At 49.9% G+C, this 19,980-nt stretch overlaps 1 protein-coding gene across 1 annotated transcript in view; it reads left to right on the plus strand.

The window, feature by feature from the left end:
- Positions 1 to 19,980, plus strand: part of GPSM1 (G protein signaling modulator 1) — a 71,129-nt gene that overhangs the window by 17,939 nt on the left and 33,210 nt on the right. The window contains exons 7-10 of the mRNA XM_054393244.1: positions 977 to 1,092; positions 1,354 to 1,509; positions 3,778 to 3,886; positions 6,993 to 7,119. Coding sequence (XP_054249219.1) covers positions 977 to 1,092; positions 1,354 to 1,509; positions 3,778 to 3,886; positions 6,993 to 7,119 — 508 coding nt within the window. The remainder of the gene's footprint in view (positions 1 to 976; positions 1,093 to 1,353; positions 1,510 to 3,777; positions 3,887 to 6,992; positions 7,120 to 19,980) is intronic.

The following is a 19,980-nucleotide window of genomic DNA, read 5'->3' on the forward strand; positions in this document are numbered from 1 at the left end:
GGACCTGGCCCTGTTATACCAATTCATGCTTCAATCCCCACCAGCTCCTAATGAGCAGCTTGAGGGAATGGTGTTGTTGGCTTGGAAACCAAAGGAGCTATCTGAGGGCAAACTTGCAGCTCTTAATTTGTATCATTCCAGATTTTAATAAATGCAAGCCATGAATTTAATTAAGCTGCTGAAGGAGCTGTTGATCAGGAATAAATACTGCTTGTAGAGCATAATAACTTTCTGTAAAGCTTTACAGAGGGGCAAGGTGACACAGTCTCTGCCCTAATTCAAACACAATTTAGCTTCTATTTCAGAGCATGTGTCAGTTTCCTTGCAGTGAAAGGTGCTCAGCACCTTGGAAAGCCAATCCTGTCACAGCTCTTCTGATCCTTAAATGCTGGGGACAGCAGCCAGCAGAACTTTGGGAGAAAGGGCTGGAAAACTCTGTGCAGTATTTGGGACCAGAAGCAGGTGCTGCAAGGTGGAGGGTGAGAGAGAGAGAAGCAGGAGAAGCAGGGGGTTGTGAGAAGTGTGGGCAGGGGCAGAGGTTCCGGGGAGCAGCTGGAGCTGGAGTGCACACACGTGCATGTGCATCTGTGCCACAGCACCACTCAAAGTGACAGCCTTGTTCCTGCACCAGCAGCCTGCTGATCAACCATGTCCCTCCACATCCCGACCTACAGCTCTCCATTTGCCTCAGCTGCTGGCGTGTGTTGTGACTCCCTCTGCACTGTAGCTAGAGAGATGTGCACTGAGCAGGCTGGAGCAGGAGTCAGAGAAGGATGGGACATTGCTCCCACTTCTCCAAAGGCCCTTCCCGATCCTGGGTTGTGAGAGGGAGAGAATTCCAGCACTTCATCCAGCACTGATGTGCAGCCTTGCTGGGTGTGAGCTTTGCAAACCAAGTGAATCTCCCAGGAAAGCTGCTGTGTGGCAGGAAGCTGGCAGTGGCCAGCCCCTACTCACTGCTCTGTGTCTGCTGCAGCGCCTTGCTATTGCTAAGGAGTTTGGGGACAAGGCGGCCGAGCGGCGAGCGTACAGCAACCTGGGCAATGCACACATCTTCCTCGGGAGGTTTGACATCTCTGCTGAGTACTACAAGTAAGTGCCAGGGGCGAAGGCAGACTCAGGGCACGCCTTCCCTGGAAATCCTGACCGACTGCAGTGAATTCAGAGGCTCAGGGGGATGTGATGAGGGAGCTGGAGGCCAGTTGCATGTGTGGCGCTCAGCGGTAGCAAGTAACAGCCCCTGACAGACTGCAGTGTTGCAGGCACTGACTTCAACACAGCACACACCACAGTGGTGACTTTCCTGGTGCCTTGCAGTCACCAGGTCTTTTCATTCCCATCTGTTCCATGCAGGAAAACGCTCCAGCTCTCCAGACAACTCAAAGACCAAGCAGTAGAAGCCCAGGCTTGCTACAGTCTTGGAAACACATACACACTGCTTCAAGACTATGAAAGGGCCATTGAGTACCACCTAAAACACCTGGTGATAGCACAGGAGCTGGGAGACAGGTAAGGGACTTGCCTCAAAAGATGGTGGCTCTGTTCTGGTGGGTTCAGAGCACTGACCCTTCCTTGCTGACTCTGTTCTCTGTGGCTGGGGCTAAACAGCAGTGACATGTATTCTTGAAAGTCTTCAGAGATCTCTCAGAACTCAGGCCTTAGTCCAGCTGTCTGTCTGTGTCGGTGTGAGCTGAAATTCCCCACCCCCCCCTACCGACAGGCTAACCCAGTCTGGAAGCAAATGAAGGCTGTATTTACAAGCAGATGAAATGCAATGAATATGTACAAATATACAAAATTCACAACATTCACAAATATATACAATCAACAGAAAAGCACAACTGATCTCCCTTTGCTTCCCCCCAAGGGGACCCTCCCAAAGGGGCCTCTCTCTCCCAGGAGCTTCCCCCCAGACCCCCCTGGACAGAGAAGCAGAGTTAGTTAAGCAGAAAGTTGTTAACTTAGCTGCCAAGGTCAGTGTGTTATCTTCAGCCAGAAGAGAAGAAGAAACAGCAACCAGACAGCCCAGCAACTGCCCCCACTGCAGAATGCAGAATGTGCAGAGTGCCTACTTTGTTTTGGGTAATAGTTCTTAAACATTTCTATCTATCCAATGGAAGTGTTTAGAACAATCGTTATTTTGCTTTCTTACACCCAATAGTGACTTATTTATACTCTTTCACTTTCTCTGTTCTGAACTTTGCAAGGAAAAATTAAAAAGACAGTTTCAAACCATCACACTGTCAAAAACATAACGTGATTGACAGCTGTATCATATCATTCAAACCTGGAGATTGTGCCCTTAATGCTGTGTCTGCGTGGGTTGAGTGAGATTTCTAAGAGGAGGTGTGTCAGGAAAATTCATTGTGTTCTGTTCAGCATTTTGTCACACAGCTGCTGCTGCTTCTTTATCTCTGAAGCTCCCTTGAGTTCACAGAAATTGTATCTTCCTTAGAAACTGTGTGGTTAGGGCACAAATCCATGTCACTGTTCTGTTGCTTTCACGTGATGCTGGAAACTTCCATGCAGAAGCAAATGATGTTACATAGAGTATGTGGAGATGATACATTCTGCATCTTACCCTCATTTCTCCTTCTTCAGGAGGCTTGGCATCATATTATTTTAATTTTTTTTTTTTTTTAATTTTAAAGAGAGGTTTGTGCTTTTCTCCTGGATACTCTGTGGCCCTGGAGCCTTCTTGCAGCTTGAAGAGACTTTGCAGCCACCTTAATCTGTGTAACTGCTAATGACTCTTGGGAAGCTGAGTGTCTTCCACTAGGTGGAGCAGAGACACTAGGATGGGAGCTCTGTGGCACTATCCGGGCAGTATCTGCTCAGAGGAGAGATAATCCCACCCAAGGGTGAATCACGCTGTGGGGGTTGCAGGCCTGTGGGCTCCTGCATTTCTGGGAGCACACCCTATGAGCAGTAGGTATTAAACAGGGTGACATGAAAAATGTTTAAATGCTGCTCAACCCGCCCAACCCTCTGAAAAGTCATGCTGATTCTCTCCCTGCACCCCCAGGTGCTTTTTTTATCCCATCACCCCCCACATCTGCTGCTGAGCAGGCTCTGATCAGCAGTAGGGCTCTGCCTGCTTGTGCAAACAGGTGCTGAAACCTGCTCCCGAGACACATGGGGTGGCTGCACTCAGGGTTGGGGGTCAGGGCTGCTGGGGGCCCAGAGCAGTTTTCACATTCTCCTGCTTTCCCTGGCTTCTGGAGACCTCGTGGCAATAGGTCAATGTGTGTTTGGCTGTTGCATGCAATGTCAGTTTGTGCATGCATCTTGGTGCTGGTATCTAATAGAAGGTTGCATACCTGCAGTGCTCTCTCCTTGCCATGTTCTTGCTAGAGCAGCTCTGAGCTGGTGGGTTCAGAAGGGCTGGATGGTAGGTGCCCTATGGATGCATTGTGCATCTCTGGAAAGGAATCCTTGCTGTGTGAGAAGCTGGACAGGAGCTCTGCTTTCTGCTCTCAGCCTGCTGTTCACAAATGAAGCCAAACCATTCTGGGCCCTTGCTACACTGCTTACCTTTTTGCCACTGTGGGTGCAGACCTGCTCCTGTGGCTCTTGCTCATCCCATGGTCTCCCTGACCTCACCATAAGCAGGGTTCAAGATGCACAGTGCATTTCCTTTTCCTTCACAGAACCTTTCTGTAGGTGAAAGCAGAACCAGGAGGGTCTGGCTGCTCTGGAGAAGGAGGCCCTGAAAGGGCTGCAGTGCTGCTGGGTTCTGCCCAGCATTTCTGTGGTTGACAGTTTCCTGTTTTGCAGGGTGGGAGAAGGAAGAGCCTGCTGGAGTCTCGGAAATGCCTATGTCTCCCTGGGGAGCCATGAGCAAGCTTTGCACTTTGCAAGAAAACATCTTGAAATCTCCCAAGAGGTAAGATGGGGGGATCAGAGGGAATCAGTCCTCCCTGGTGAGAGGAAGACTCTATTCTATGCCAATAAGTCTCATTGATGTAGCTCTTCTCTTGCTCTGCCTGCTCTGGAGAGCCCTTGTCTAGCTGCTCTTTCAATGGTGTCTTTAGGAACTGCAGAGCTTGGCTGGAAAATATTCCTTTTATGGGAAGCTCCCAGCCTTCTTCGTCATTACAGCTCATGCATTTGCTGTACATTGCTCTTAATGGGGTGAAAAAGGACCTGGGGACTTGTTGGCCAGTCTGCTGGCCAACCTGTTGTGCACCCTGGTGTGAGGGACCTCAGATACCTCTTGGTGTCCACTTTGTTGTTCAGGGCCCCTTTCCCTGAGCCACAAGGCTCTGAGATCCTGATTCAGATGGACCTTGTGGTCCATCCTAGCTGTGGTCTGACCAAATTTGCTGGCAAGTTGAGTTCCTGGAGAAAACGAGGAGAAAACTTCTACCCAGTGGCCAGGTGTTCTAAAACAGGCAGTTTAGCAGGCACCCAGCTGCATTTTGCTCTGCAGCAGAGTGTGTTTGACAAGATCTTGCCTCTCAGTGAGCTGACAGGAGGTCCCAGCTGTGGGGTGGTCAACTGTGACCTTGTCCTAATGCCATCAGTGGCTGTCACTGGACTTGGACAGCCTGCAGTTACCTCAGAACTGCTGCCTCACTCTCTGAGGGTTAATGTGTGCAGCTGCCCTGCTTTTCACAGATGGGCTTGCAGAACTGCAGCTTTCCTGGTGCAAGAACATGCAGCATTTGTAAGTGGCTTAAAGTACTTTAGGGAGAAAGGAGGAATTGGATTGTTTGCTTTTTCCAACGTGTTATGAGGAAATCAGCTGTGGCCTCTTTTAGTCTTCCCCAGATGAAGAAATTGCCCTGTTGAAGCACTAATTGAAATCACCATATGTAAGTGTTTTGTGTCTTCTCCTGCCTATTAAAGATGGCTAAATCTTGGGGCAAGGCTGACATACCAGCCCAATTATGTAGTTAATTATACTTATTAGACAAGCAGAAGAAATACTGTTCTTTAGCCCTGTACATTTTAGGATGAATTAACTCTTCCAGATGTATTCTGCCAGGATGGTTGCAGTGTGGAGCTGATTGCTCAGAGCCAGATGGCAGCTTGTTGATGTGCACTGCAGATGAGGGTGGTGGGAGGACAAGAGCAGGAGTGGTCCTGGTGACTTCTGGGACTGGAGGAGAAACCCAGTGGGGTAGGGATTCACAGTGTTTTGATTCTGGGGTGATGGCTGCGATTACAGGGTGTGTCAGGAGTGGGTTACTCGTGGCAGATGGCTAATAAACTCCTGCCCATCATTAACTATGGAGCAATGCAGAGCCTGTCCGTTTGTGAGGAGAGCTGCATTAGCTTCCAGCAGCTAGTGGTTCTGCTCTGAAGCTGATGGTTTATTGCAGCCTTGGGACCCAAGTGTGGCTTCTGCTTGCAGCTTTTGGCAAGCAGCAGTGTTTTGCCCAGGAGAAAGCCAATGAAGTTCAACCTTTGCACACTGATATTTCCAACTCGCTTCCCACTAGCCTTTCTCCCTTCTCCCCCCACACAAATCTGGTGATGACATTTGAATCCAAGTGAAATCTGCTCAGGGTGACCACACAGGAAGTTGCTGGAGGGTGATTGGAGGTTATAGAAAAGAGCTGGAGTAAAAGATAGGTACCTGAAGTCCTTGGAAACTGCCCCAGTTCTCAGATGCTGCTCCGTGGTACCTGTTCCATCTCTGCATATGGCAGAGGGCTCCTGGGAAAAGAGATATGTGAGCTGAGAGCAGAAAATAGGGCTCTGCTGTGGTGTGTCTGGTAAGTCCTGCCTACCTGATGTTAAGGCAGAACCTAATGAAGGTCCTACCTTACCCTGATGTTAACAGGCCCTTGTAGATGATCTAATGAGTGGAAGTCATGGAGGCATTTAACAGAGCATCAAGGACTGCAAGACCTAACCAGGACATAGTAGTTTCTCTAGGGATGATGTCAACAGTGAAACTTGTAATTGGCAGGGGATTTATGCCTGATGATAAGCTGTTTGATCTGCCTCCCTTTGCTGGTGCTTGAGGTTCTATCATCAGTATTGTGAGGATTTATGGTTTTGCTGTAGGACGGCTCACACTGCAGTCTATCTCAAAGGACCACAAAAGAGCTGTTGCAAGGCATTTAATTGGGACTCAGACCTCTGCAAAGGAACAGCCAAGGTCTCCTTCTGCCATGGAGGCTGCTGTTCCTCTGAAGATTAGAGGCTGTTCTCAGTGACCTCTCTGTGTTTGCTGCTGGTGTGCTGCACAGTAATTTTCTTGTGTGGTTAAACACCGAGGAGGGCATGGCCGTGTGTCCTACAGTTGCCCTTTTCAAGTAGCAAGAGCTGCTGGAGGGAGCTCTTCCTGAACGTGTAATACCAGCTTCTGTGAGAGGGGAACCTGGAAAAATTAGGACTCTAAAAGATTTTTGGAGTCTTTTGTAGGTAGTTCGCTAGGAACAACTCAAAGCTGTATGGATCTGAGCCAGGAGAGAGAGGCTTTGTGAGGCACTGCCCACATGGCTGATAGTAGTGTGGCTGGATGGTGTTCAGTAACTATGGAGATGTTTGGGGAAGGGGGCTGAGAGTTTCAGGGCTCTCTGCCAAGCCAGACGTTGCTACAGCATGGACCAGACTTGCACATTTACCTCTGTCCCACTTCTGTAGCAGTGGGGGAGCTGTGCCCTCTCGGTTCCTTGTATTGAGCTCTACAGAAATGCATTTCGAGGTCCAGCAGCACAGCATAGAATGAGAGAGTGGTTTAGCTTGGAAGTGACTTTAGAGATCATCTAGTTCCAGCCCCCGGCCATGGGCAGGGACACCTCCTCCCAGACCAGGTTGCGAGGACCCTCTCCCAAATGACCACTGAGGAATAGCTTTGGAGAGTTGCTTAGGTGTTGAAAGCTGGGCTGTATGGTCTCTCAGGGTGTCTCTGAGCTCTCTTTGGGCTGGCTGTGTGTTTGTTTTGTTATGGGACTGGCAAACCCTTTGCTAGGGGCTGTTTGCTCAGAGCCTGTTGCCTTTTAACCAGCTGCACTGTGTCGGTTCTCACCCTGTAGATCGGGGACCGGAACGGTGAGCTGACAGCACAGGGCAACATGGCCCAGCTCAGGTCAGCCCTTGGCCTGGGCCCTGGCGATGAGGACATGGGCACAGCTCATCACTACTCTGGCTATGAAGCACAAGGTGAGTCCCTGGTTTTGAAAGGCCTTATGAAAGGTGTGGTGTGTGGGGAGGGGAAGGTGTTCACAGGTGGGCAGTGTGAGAGGAAATACGAATGCCAGAGCAAGATCAGGCTACCAAGTGCCTTCACCAGGAAGAAGATTGCAGTGTACTTGCTCTGTGCTTTCCATAAGCTGTAAGGGCAGGGAAGGATCTGCCCCCAAAAGGACACAGAATGAGTTAATGGGGGATGGGGAATGAAATTCCAGTTCGCCAAGCAGCAAATCAGCTTTTGTCTGTTTTAAAGCTCTGCAGGGCCCTTTAACTGATTTGACTGACAAAGCAAGCTCTCAGAAGGTGACTGGCAGGGAATTTTGGCTTCTCTTGTTCTGATTAGCACCCAAGGAACAGGCTGAAGGCAGGCTGTGAGCATCAGCACACATGGGTGCTGGGTGCTCTCTCAGTCCTGGAACACCTGCAGTGATGCCCAGCTTGGAAACAAAGATGTGGCAAGATGTGGCACAGCAGGCAAAGTGGCTTTTACTCACCACCCTGAGTTGTTCTCCCTCCACTCCCTGGGGAGCAGGAGGGCACAGCCAAGTCCTCAGCACAGTGTGCTGCCAGCCTGACATGTTCCCCAGCCTGGGGACCGTCTGCCTGTCCTGGAACTGCCCACTGCAGACATTTGTGGGTGCCTGGCATGGGGCACTTCCAGCTGGTTGCTCTGTGGCTGTGGACAGCCTCCTTAATTCACACAGACGAAACTGCACCTCGGGAGGTGCCAACTGATTAAATATGACCTTGTTAGCGCAGACAGAGTTTCTCAGGCTGTGTGTCTTTGTTCCTGTTGGTAGAACTGACGTAGAGACAATGCTGCTGGGCTTGAGGCACAGTGTTCTGGGAGGAGAGAGGCTGGCTGTGCCTGTTTGCTCCCTGTATTGATCTTGCAGGCGTAGCCTCTACGTCAGTGCTAAAGCTTTTCCTGAGCAGTCAAGCTGTGGGTGAGGGACCCAGCGTGCCCTGCCATGCCCTGTCAGGAGATGTACTGGGGCTGAGCTGTTCCTTAAAGGCATTGTGGGCCAAAGTGGCATGCCCCAGCCTCCTTTTGCACATCAGCTTCACCTTTATATCTGCTGGGAAACATCATCTGGGGCCTTCTGTGTGTTCCTGGCATCTTGTTAGGGGCTTCCTTTGAGCACATTATTTTGCTATGAAAGGGGAAGAGGAAATTAGCCTTGATGCTGCTGCTGCTCCTGGGACAGAGAGAAGTGTGGGGGGAAATGAGCTGATGGGGTGCCAGGTCCCTTGGAATGGAGGGGCACAGGAGGAGGGCAGTGGCAAGGACCACGTGGGTGTGAGATCACTGCATGCTGAGGCACAACTGGCTGGATGTGTGAGCATGTTCTGTGGAAGGGGTCAGGCCAGATTTATCTTGGAGAAGGGCTGTGCAGCAGTGGCTGCATTGCATAACCAGGAGGGCACAGCCTTTTCTTGGCTGGAAATAACTGCAAAAATAGAGCAAGGGGGTCTCTGCTTACATAACACTTCCCATCGAACCTGGGCTCAAATACAGCCTGGTCTGTGTCCCACTGCAGGCAGGACAGTGTAGTATGAGGGTCAGAGAGGGTCTTGGTCCAAGCAGAGCTCTTCCTGGGGAGAGCTGAGCCTGGTGGTGTAGCAGTGTCCCTTACTTGGGTGATGACACAGCCCCCTGACCCCATCTCACAGAGACATTTGGAGAGCTGGCAGCACTGAAAGGTTGGGATTTCAGCTTCAGGCACGTGGCAGAGCCCGGTCAGTCGCTGGGATGAACTCTGAAGGTGAGGCAGGGCAAGGCAGAGCCAGTGTGTGCCCCATGGGCTGCTCACTGCCCTCCACTGAACCAGATGTGCCTATGCTGTGTTAACATCTGGAGCCAGCAGTGATTTTTCTCTCATCTGACGGAGCCAGGGCCATGCCAGTCTGTGTGTGATTGCTGGAGGGTGGGAAAAGGGCCTGAGCAGCTGCAGTCAGAGACATGTTCACTGAAGGTTGCAGTGACCTCGTTAATCTGTGGGGCCATTGCTCACATTCCCAAGGCTGAGGATGTTATCAACAGAGAAGGATAAAGTGTTCTCTGGAAGAAGAACAGCCAGTGGGGCTTGTAGTGCAGGAGAGGGGCCTGATACAGGATGCCTTGCAAGGTAGGACCTCCCCAGTCAGTGGGACATGGGGGATGTTGCTCCTTGCAGGGTCCTGGGAACCTGCTGGAGAGGTAAAAATCAGCAGCCTCTGTTTCACAGGCTGAGGCTGTGCAGCAGCATCTTGCTGGAGGAAGGGAGTGGGAGTGTTGCAGTGCTTAGACGTGTTCATGCTTTGACACATGCATCTCAGGTGGGAAAGAGCTTTGGAGAGAGGATGGATCTGCAAGACAGCCAGTGGAGAGGAGCCTGACTCTGCTGATCCCTCCTTAGCTTCTATTCTGTCTTCAGCTCTCTTATTCTGAACTTCAGTGGTGGATAAGAGAGGCCACCTCAGCAGTTGAGAAGAAGGGAGATGTATTTGATGGTTGCCAGGAATTCTGATACCCTGCTATTAAATTATTAGAAAAATCATAATTCTTAATACTATTAATAGCAGCAATTTGCAGCAAGAGGAACACCTGTTTGTGTAATAGGAAGCAGGTGAGTGAGAGTTGAGATTGAAGTTAACTTCTGAACCAGCCCTGCCTTTTGATGTCAACAAATCTGATGGTGAGGAGAGCTTTCTGTGGTCTTTCCTTTCAGATTATTTTCCCTGCTTATGGTTATAAATTAGCTGAACATTGGTAAGGGTGCTGAAATCATCTGAGAAGGCAGGCATGTTAGAAAACACTGAGTTCATCAAGCAGGTAGAATGAAGTTTCATAGCAAGCTTCAGTTCTGGGACAATCTCTACTGATGGCTGAGAAACCCTGAGCCAGACCATCAGACCAAGATGTCCCTGACAGGTTACTTTAAGTCATGGGCATTGCTCTTCTCTGGGGACCTGGGGGTGGAAGGAGTGTCTGATGATTTCCTCTGCTGTTTCAGCTCCTCTTGTTGAGCTCTTTGTGATTTTAATTAATATTCTTAGAGCAGCTGGAAGTCAGAAGACAAAGCTGAGGCCAAGGAAGTGGGGCAGTGCTGCAGAAGTCTTGTGAAAGCAACGACCTGGTCAAGAAAGGCAAACACAGAGAGCTTAAAGCAACAAACTGAGAGAAGATACAGAGTAGCTAAAACATGAAAGCAAACAAACAGAGGTCGTGTCTGTTTCTCCAGACAACCAAAAATGGGGCCCTGAAGAATGCTCTTGTTCCCTTTCACAGGCTGTGCACTGAGTGCTGGTAGGCTTTGCCTTGGCAGAGAGGTGAGGGAATGTGCTGTGGCTGTGAGGGGATTGTTTTGTAGGGGTGAAGGCAACCAAGACCTAAGACCAGTACAATTAGACATTAGGAAGAAGCTCTTTCCTTTGAGGGTGGTGAGATCCTGGAACAGGTTGTCCAGAGGAATTGTGGATGCCTGATCCCTTGAAGTGTTTGGCTAGGCTGGATGAGGCTTTGGCTAGTGGGAGGTGTCCCTGCCCGTGGCAAGGGGATTGGAACTTGATCTTTAAGGTCCCATTCTATGATTATAGAAGAAGCTGTCCCAGCTGCCTTGTGCTGGGAGATGTCCCAGAGTGCAGACAGCCAGCTCTGCCCTCAGCTCCACTGCTGGACATGGCATGGGAGCACTGGCAGCCTCTGCCACTCTTGCTGGCTGCCCTCTTCTAGATGGGTTGGTTTGGGCTGAGGTGTCAGCATCTGCTCAACATGGAATTGGCTATGCCCAGTGCTCTGCAGGCAGCAGTGAACTGAGAGCACTGAGCTGAGCACCTCCTATAGGGAGCCTGGACCATTCCTGGGTGGGTAAATCAGGTCTCTGGTGCATGCTGAACCAAGTGTCGCCTTGCAGCGTTCCCTCTTCGGTTGCTCCTTGCCACTTCTCCTCTCTGGAGGCTGGCACCACAAGCTGGTGCTCACCCAGAGAAGAGGCTCACCCACCACAGAAAGCCCAGAGCAGCCTGAGCCATCCCAGTGCCCTTCCAAAGTGAAAAGTGACTCTGGGCTGCTCAGCTTTTGTTCTCAGCAGCCTGTCAGCCTCAGTCATCATCTCATGGCAGTGGCAGTGTTAGGAGACACTGAACACCACCTCTCCTGACAGCTGGGTGTGGGTGGGGAGGGCTGCAGGTGTTCCAGAAGGCGTTGGCATGTAGAAGCTTTCAGAGCATTGTAAGCTGGGTCCTGGCATGGTTTCTGTGCTGTTTGCAGTACACAGACCCTGCTGCCCAGCCCTGCTCAACAAGCTGTGAGGGCAGGAAAGGACTCAGCTGTGAGCCTGACTTCTCTCTCTGAACTTCTGCTGAGAAAGAGTGGGCACAAGGCTGCTCTGCTTGCTTGGTCTTCAGGAGCCTCCATGCTGGGTACTGCTCATCCCCCTGCCAGAGGCAGCTATGCTTCAGGTTGTGTTCTCAAGTGGTGAAGTGGGCAGCTGAGGCTGGGTGGGCATGAAATCCCATTCCTTCCTGATCTGCTCTGGGTGGCTTTGAATGTGGATCTCTGCATCCTCAGTGCAGTTTTGAGCTTGCTTTCCTCACAGGAATCTTTGAACCTTTGGATCAATTAGACAGGGATGGAACAAGCCCTGCTTTTATGTTTCCTAGCCTGTTTAGGTTTGTTTGTCTGTTTGCTTTAAACATCTTTGAAGTATCTAAGAAGTGTTTAGGGCTGCTGAAATATGCCAGATGGACCAGCCCTCAACTGACTCCAAACAGGGAGGCAGCAGTGCTGCCAGCCTGTGCCTTGGGCCAGGATGCTGCTCAGGGACAGGGATGCTCCTTCTCCTGCAGAGGGCTATGCTGGGTGACAGCTGAGAGATGTGGCCCTCTGAGACCAGTGCCTTTGTGACAGTGGGCCAGCCCTGCTCACTGAGGCTATCATTTTGGTGCCTAGATAGTGCTTGCCCTCCATGTGGCAGATGAGTGCAGGAGTCACATCACAAACAGCTTCAGCATAGACCCTGCCCTTTTCCTACCAGTCAGGCTGAGGAAGCACACAGTTGAAATTACTTACTATTAAGTATCCTCAATGATATTTGATTTCCCCCAAGAGCTGATGGGCTGCAGCTCAGCCTTTTTTCATTCCAAAAATGAAAGCCCAAGGCTGTGCTGGTTAATCATACCTGCTTATGCAGGGGTTTGATGGATGAGGTTGTTAACTGGAGCAGAACAGCTTTTGGTCAAGTGGAAGGCAGGATGAGAGGTGATCTGATTGCTTTATTGTGCTCTAACAGATGTTCAGTGGAGCCTCAGTTTCTGGGCTCAGAGTGCTGCTAGCAAAAAAATGTCCCCACATGCCTCCTAGTAAGGGACCTGTGGGAAGGTGTCCAAGGAGACCTGAGTTTGTGGTGGTCCTTGTTGTGATGTGTTGCTTGCATGGGGGTGCTTCTTCGGTGAGAACTTCTAAAGGATGCTTCCTCATTATCTTTATAATGAGTTTTTTTCTAGTTCTGAGTAACCTCAGCTGTTAAATCACACCGGCAGCACTGATGGGGGGGGATGGAACCTCTGAGTCATTTGGATGTAAATCGAGTAATTTAGCAGTCACTTCAGACTGCCCCTGTGTTGGCTTTATGAGGTTTTAAAATACTCCTCTCAAAGCACTAAGAAGTGTTTCATGTTCTTTCATCTTGCTCTGTACACGAGCCTCCTTCCCAGTGTCAGTGCTGAAGTACTGCAAGGCTTCTTGGCTCGCAGCAGAGGAAATGCTCCAGGACTGGAGGAGAAGATACTGTGCTAATAAACTCAGGTGCTTGTTTTGTCTTGATGCCAGAGGAGACTGCAAGTGCTGGAAAGGAGGGTGAGGAAGAGGCCAGTTCTTGAAGCCTGTGGCAGAGAAGGTACAACGTGGCTTTTGGCAAAGGCCTCCAATAAATCAAGGGCTCTCTTGTTGTGGGGAGAACGAAGTCTTTGGAAATTATCAGTTCCTTACACAAACTCTGAGCTGGGAAGCCTGAAGTTCCCTTTGGCTGCTGTTCCAGGCTCCTGCAGCCATCCCAGCTCTGGTGTGTGCTGTCTGGTTCCTGAAAGCACTTCCTACTGATGGATTCCTTTGGTAGCCAAGGTGTAGGAAATGCCTGTGGTCACAATGATCTGGGTAACACCACAGCATTGCTGTTAGGAACAAGATGCCTCTGCTTGCTCTCTTTTCTTGCAGCACAAAGCAGCAAAGGGACTGAGCAGAGAGAGTGCTCTCTCTCTATCTATCTCTCTTTCTGTCTCTCCCAGTTACTTTTTTTGAGGGTTTTGGATGGATGACCATGGTCTGCTTTGGCACTCCACTGAGCAAGGCAAGGCCAGACTCTCAGCATGAGTCACCATTATCTCTTGACTGACCTCAGGAGCTTTTCTCCAGCAGCAAGGCTGGTCCCTAGCCTGGCAGGGACAAGCACTCAGACAAGAGACCTTTGCTTAGCAAAGAGACCTGGCACCTGGTAGACACAGAGCTCATCAATTCAAAGTCCATTATGGCCATGTCCCAGTAGCTGGGAAGTGCCTGACTTCTGCAAGCTGGTGTCTGATTTACAGCAGCATGCAGGAGGAGGGGTCAAGGACACTGCCCCTTGTTTTAGAGGTTTTCACTGTCAGTGTTTGATCACTGCAAGGCTCTGATGTGTGTTGCTCTTTCCCTTCTCCTCCCTGAGTCAGTGTTTAGGGGACAGCTGCTGTAATTGGGCTTGTCTAGCTGCTGGAGATGTTGCCTCTGTTAATCACTGTGTGTCACTTTCTATCTCAAATTGAGTTTCTTTTTGATCTCTGCTTGTTCAACACAAGCTGATAATGGAAGATGGGAGGTCATCAGGCTCTGCTGTATGCTGGAAGAGAAAATCCTGCTCTTAGAAGCAAGCCAGGTACTGCTGCCAAGCCCTTCATGGCTGTTCTCAAATTAGCCCTGAGGTTATGTGCCTCCACCCAGTTCAGTTTATCTCCCTGAAAACCTTCCTGTCCCCACAACTGTTAATCTGTTAAGCAGACCATTGCCTGAGGGAGTTCATGGTTAAAGGAACCCTCCTCTGACACAGCTCCAAGCTTCCCAGAAGCTCCAAGGCTTGTATTTGATTGTCTGTTAGGTGTTGCATGATTGGATGCTCTGCACACCAAAATACACATCCGTGTCCTGGGTTGCATGATAAGAATCCTTGCCAGCTGGTCAAGGGATGTGATTCTCCTCCTCTGATCCATTCTGGTGAGAGATCACCTGCAGTGCTGTGTCCAGCTTTGGAGTCCTCAGCATAAGACAGATAAGAACTTGTTGGAGCAGGTCCACAGGAGGCCACAAAAATGGTCTGTGAGGGCTGGAAAGCCTCTGCTGTGAGGGCAGGCTGAGAGAATTGGAGTTGTTCAGCCTGGGGAAAAGCAACCTCTGGGGAGACATTAGAGCAGGCTTCCTGAAGGGAGCTGCAGGAGGGCTGGGCAGACATTTTTTACAAGGGCTGGTAGTGATAGGATGAGGGGCAATGGCTTTGAGCTGGAAGAGGGGAGATTGAGGCTGGAGATTAGGAAGAAATTCTTTACAGTAGGGGTGGTGAGACACTGAAACAGGTTGCCCAGAGAGGGTGTGGATGCCACATCCCTGGAAGTGTTCAGAGCCAGATTGGATGAGGCTTTCAGCAACCTGGTCTGGTGGGAGGTGTCTTTGCCTATGGCAGGGGGCTTGGAATTAGATGATCTTTGAGGTCCCTTCCAAACCATTTATGAAAATGCTTGATTCTGTGCCCTGAGTTACCAGCACCTTGTTGCAAATGAGCCTCATTCCAGCCTTGTGTAGTTAAAAACTGCTGCTGGTTGTACACGAGGGGGGAAACCAGAACCGTGCTAATAGTTGTAGTTGGTGAAGCTACCAGATGTAAGATCACCTTGTTAATCAAAGATTGCAGCTGTTCTGAGCTACACTGGGCTTGCTCCCACTGGGGGGAAGCAATTCCCTTGTGCCACCTCCATCTCCATGGAGAACTTTTGCTTCAAGCTTTACCTGTCCCACATGAACACGAATGCTCTCCTGGCATGTGGTGCAGAGTGTCTCCTTATTCCCTCTTCCCATCTGAGAAGCCTCTGTGCTAGCTGCTCACCCTGAGTGCAGCCAGCCAAAGGCTGAGGGGCTCCTGGGTGCCAGGTAGATGTGCAGGGTTGCTGTTATTTTCAGGCAGTTCTTCAGCTGTCAGACTGGATTCTGGAGGATGTGAATCTTGGATGACACATACGTACAGCATCTCCTGCCAAATCAGGCAGATAAGCATCTTGATTCAGAAGTATTTTCTTTCTGTCCCTGCATGTTGTACTTCTTTTTTTTTTTTTTTTTAAAGGAATAGTTTTGCCATGGAGGAAAACAAATTCTGCAAAATTGTTATTCTGGAGAAGGTTTTTTGTAGAGTTCAGGATCTGTCTGGAAGGTTGATATTTGCTCAGCTGTGTGCTGTCTGTGTGCCAATGAATACAGCACTCAGAGCAAAGAGGCTGCAGCCCAATCTTCCCAGCAGAAGAGGTTGCAGTCCTGTCCTTTTGGCTTCCAGTTCTGACACTGGAGAGCAGAGGATGGAAGGTCTTGCGTGGGACCAAAGCGTTCCTGAGGAAGCCTGATGTGACACCAACTGAAAACGACCTCCCCACAGCTTTCCCTGCCCTTAGCTGCAGGCTGGCTTTGTTACCTTCATGGGTACTACCCTGCCTGATCTGAGCCTTATCTGGTCTTGGCTTTTCTCTAGACTCAAAGCCCTCAAATGGCTGAGAGGCACAAGAACATTGTTTTGTCCATCCAGCCCTATCCTCAGACACAGAAAGGGCCAGAGCTGTTTGTTAGGATTCCCCTGGTCCTTCCCTGTCTAAAGGATTGGGGGTAGGCTGATGGTCTTTCCCAGGGGTCAACACACAATAGCTTGGTGCCAGCATTTTAGGGAGCAGTCATCATAAATAACTGATATTATTTACTTTATTTGGAGAAAAGTATTGCTCCATCCCAGTAACAACTGGGAAAACAAATGCCAGCATTTATCATGCAAGTGCTGACAACAATAGAGGTCAAGTGGATTTATAGTGCCAGAACCCATTATGTGTTTGAAGACTAATTAAATCCTTAAATGAGATGCTTGTCCTACTGGAGGCTGCTGCTTTTTTTCCTCTCCTTTCTTTTCTTGCTGCTGTGCTTGCCTTTTTTTTTTTTTCCCTCCCCCTTTTCTCTTTAATGATCTTGCAGTAATAATGGAGCAGGAGCTTGACAGAGCTTTCCTGATGAGATGTCAGCAGAGTATGATTTGAGGTGCTCCATGAGCATTCGAATTGCTGGACCATATCTCCACTGCCACTTCTGAGCTTGGTAGGTCCCACTCCAAACTGCTTGCTGACTGGTCTAATTTAATCTTATTGAACAATATTTACAGTTATCTGCCCAAGTCAAGCATCTGGGGCACTGGGGTCTGTACAGATATGGGGAGGCACTGTCCTGGGCTGGAAGAATTCACCCTAAAGACAAGTGGATACAAACTGGAAACTCAGGGAGTTCCACTTCAACATGAGGAAAAACTTCTTTACTGTGAGGGTGATGAAACATTGGAGCAGGCTGTCCAGAGAGGCTGTGGAGTCTCCGTCTCTAGAGTCTTGCAAACCCACCTGGATGTGTTCCTGTGTGGCCTGCCCCAAGCGATCCTGCTCCTGTTGGAATGGATGACCTCTGGAAGTCCCTTCCAGCCCCCACCATTCTGAGATTCTGTGGGAAGAGAAGTCAGGATCTCAGCTGACAGAGGTACAGAGAGAAATGACCTTTGCATTAAAATACAGCCAGTGCTTATGCCCAGATTTGTTGTGTTCTTTGGGGTGCAGAGCTCCTGCTCCGTGGGGTAACCACTGCTGCTGAGTTGTGTGCTGCTTGGGCTCTGCAGGCACAGCAGGGCTGATGCTGGCTGCATGACCTTTCCCTGTTGGTCTTCTGTGGAGTCCACTGTCAGGTTTAATTTTGCTCCCTGTGGTGCAGCTATCCCAGAGGGACAGGGAGTGTTCCTGGGCTGCAGATAGAACTGGTGCTCGGTCTGTGTCGGGAGGGGGTTGCTTTGTCTCAAACAAGGATGGAGTAGGCAGCTCTCCAAGCTGCTGGAGATGGGGGAGAGCCGAGGAGTTATCAAAGCACATGTCAACTTGATGAGAGCTCCTGGCAGGGCTCCCTGAGTCGCTGCTACGTGTGCTCTGCTCCATCTTGTCAACTCTGATATCTCAGGAACGTCAGTTGGATATTGGAGACAGCCCTTAGAGCGAGAAAACTGCCCACACTGTCTACCCAGCTTTGACCTACTGCAGATTTCCATGGGGTGATCCCACCACCATACCACCATGCAACACTTCCTTGTGCTTGCTGTGCAGACATCACACTTTGTAGCAAGGCACTGCTAGAGAATGTTTGCTTCATGAGTGTTTCCTCTTGAATTGCTGTCTGGAAACCGAAGGCTTTGGGGCACAGAAACAGAGTTCTTCACTCTGGAGACCATACTGATCCTGCCCTTCCAGGCAGGAGCTGGTGATGGGGATACCAAGGGGTTGGGGGAAGAATGGGGCAGAAGATGCTGTGCCCAGCGTGTGTGGTTTAGTCTCTCCATCAGACATGCAGAGCCCAGTGTCATTCTGCACTGATTGGCTTAAAAAGCCCAAGGAGCTTGTAGATAAAGGTTCCTGTACCCTTGTCACCTGCAAGGACATGCAGAGGAGCTGTCCCCATCGCTGCAGTGTGGGCATGTGAGACACAAAAAAGATGGGTTTGGCTAGGTAGATGAGGTGGACATGGTTGGTGTCCCAAAGGCAGAAGAGTAGGGAGCATTTGTGAGACTGAGGAATGTGAGAGCTGGGAAGAAGCAAGGATGCCTCATGTGCATGCAGGCAAGCACACAAGCATCAGCCTGTGCTCTGTTGCAGTGAACTTCCCCCTCCCTGAAGCCCACTGCTCTCTTCCAGGGAGGGAGGTGACTGCTTCATGGAAGTTTTCAAACACAAGAACGTGAAAGCCGTTAAACTCACCTCAGGAACCAAACTGCAACAGCAGAAAGCAGCTCCCCTTGGTTCCTGGAGGTGCTGAGGTCGGGGCGGGGGGGGGGGGGAATGGGGGGAGGAGGGGGAAGAGATTTTGAATAAAAATATTTAAAAAAAATCAAAAGCAAGCCTGAACCTGAGCAGTGAAAAGAACAACATCTGAGGAGCTCCAGGGAAAGAGGGCATGAATACAGGCAGTCAGGAGCGTTGCTCAGCTGATGTTCACAAGAAGGTTTCAGCTTGCTCTATTGGAGACCTCAGTAAACCTTCAAGACAGAGAGAGCATTTAGAAATGCCCCTGAGGTTTCCGTTGCTCTGCAGTAGGCTTGGTAAACATGCCAATAAATACTGGAGAGAGAGGAAAAAACCTTCAAGAGGAACAGACCCAGGTTTTCAGCTGGTCAGGCTCTTCCATCCGTGGCTGCTGCAGCCGATCGGCAGTGCGGAGAAAAGAGGCAGAGTTGAATTTTTTTGTCACTGTTAGGTGATGCTTCAGGTGTTCCTGGGAGAAAGATCTTGGAGGAGACTGAAAGTTACATTTGGAGCCACCTAAGGGAAAGTCCTGATGGAAGACAGAAAGTTAATGGGACTCCTTCTGTCATGGGTGCTTGTGAGTATGGAAATCCCTCTGCTCTCCTGGAAGCTGAGTATGTGCAGGCTGCTGAGTCTGTCTGCTGTGGAGTGAAAAGGAGATGCTCCCATGCATGTGGTAGGGATTGCTGCCTGTGTTGATTCAGTTTCCAGTAGCCCTGGCTGATAGGTAGCCTTCTTAATTCTTCTAGCTGCTGGTTTTTAATGGTTCTGCGTGCTCTCGGTGAGTGGTGATGGCAGAACTGTGGGCTTTTGCAAGACTGGCTTTTGACCCTGTGCTGATTGTGTTTTATTCTGGAAGAAAACGTGGTCCTGGGCAGCCTGATCTAGTTGGAGGTGTCCCTGCTTACTGCAGGGGGTTGGATGAGATGACCTTTGAGGGTCCCTTCCAAGCCCATGCAATTTGTGAACCTGTGAAAATAGAGTTGGATGGCTCTGAAGTTGAGTTGGTCCCTCCTAACTTTCTCTCTCAGCTGGAGAACAGGTCTTAGGAGGAGTGACTGAGGGAACTGGGGTTGTTTAATCTGGAGAAAAGGAGGCTATGGGGAGACCTTCTCCATCTCTACAACTCTCTGAAAGGAGGTCATAGTGAGGTGGCTGTTGATCTCTTCTCCCCAGTGACAGAATGAGGAGAAATCACAGAATGACAGAATCCTTATGGTTGGAAAAGACCTTCAAGATCATTGAGTCCTACAACTCTCTAACTCTACTGAATCTGGGGTTAAACCATGTCCCTCAGCACCACAACTCTGCATCTTTTAAATACCCCAAGGGACAGGGATTCAACCACCTCCCTAGGGAGCCTGTTCCACTATTTGAGAACACTTCCAGTGAAGAAGTTTCTTCTTATACCTAACCCAAACCTCCTCTGGCACAACATGAGGCCATTTCCCCTCACCCTATCACTTGTTACTAGGGAGAAGAAAAAACCACTCCCTATTGTTAATCTTCTGTGTCCACTTTTATGGCTGAGTGCTGTCTGGGCTTTGGTATCTGCCCGTCTTCTTGTGCCATTGGCCAGATTGTGTGACTTTCCCAAAGCATTTACCTCCAATTGTGCCAGTGAAGATTTAGGTTGGATGTTAGGAACAATTTCTTCACTGAAGGAGTGGTGAGGCATTGGAACAGGCTGCCCAGGGAGGTGGTGGAGTGACCATCCCTGGAGGTGTTTGAGAAATGTGTGGCCATGGCATT

This window comes from Indicator indicator, chromosome 28, assembly GCF_027791375.1.
Source record: "Indicator indicator isolate 239-I01 chromosome 28, UM_Iind_1.1, whole genome shotgun sequence".
In the NCBI taxonomy this organism is placed as follows: domain Eukaryota; kingdom Metazoa; phylum Chordata; class Aves; order Piciformes; family Indicatoridae; genus Indicator; species Indicator indicator.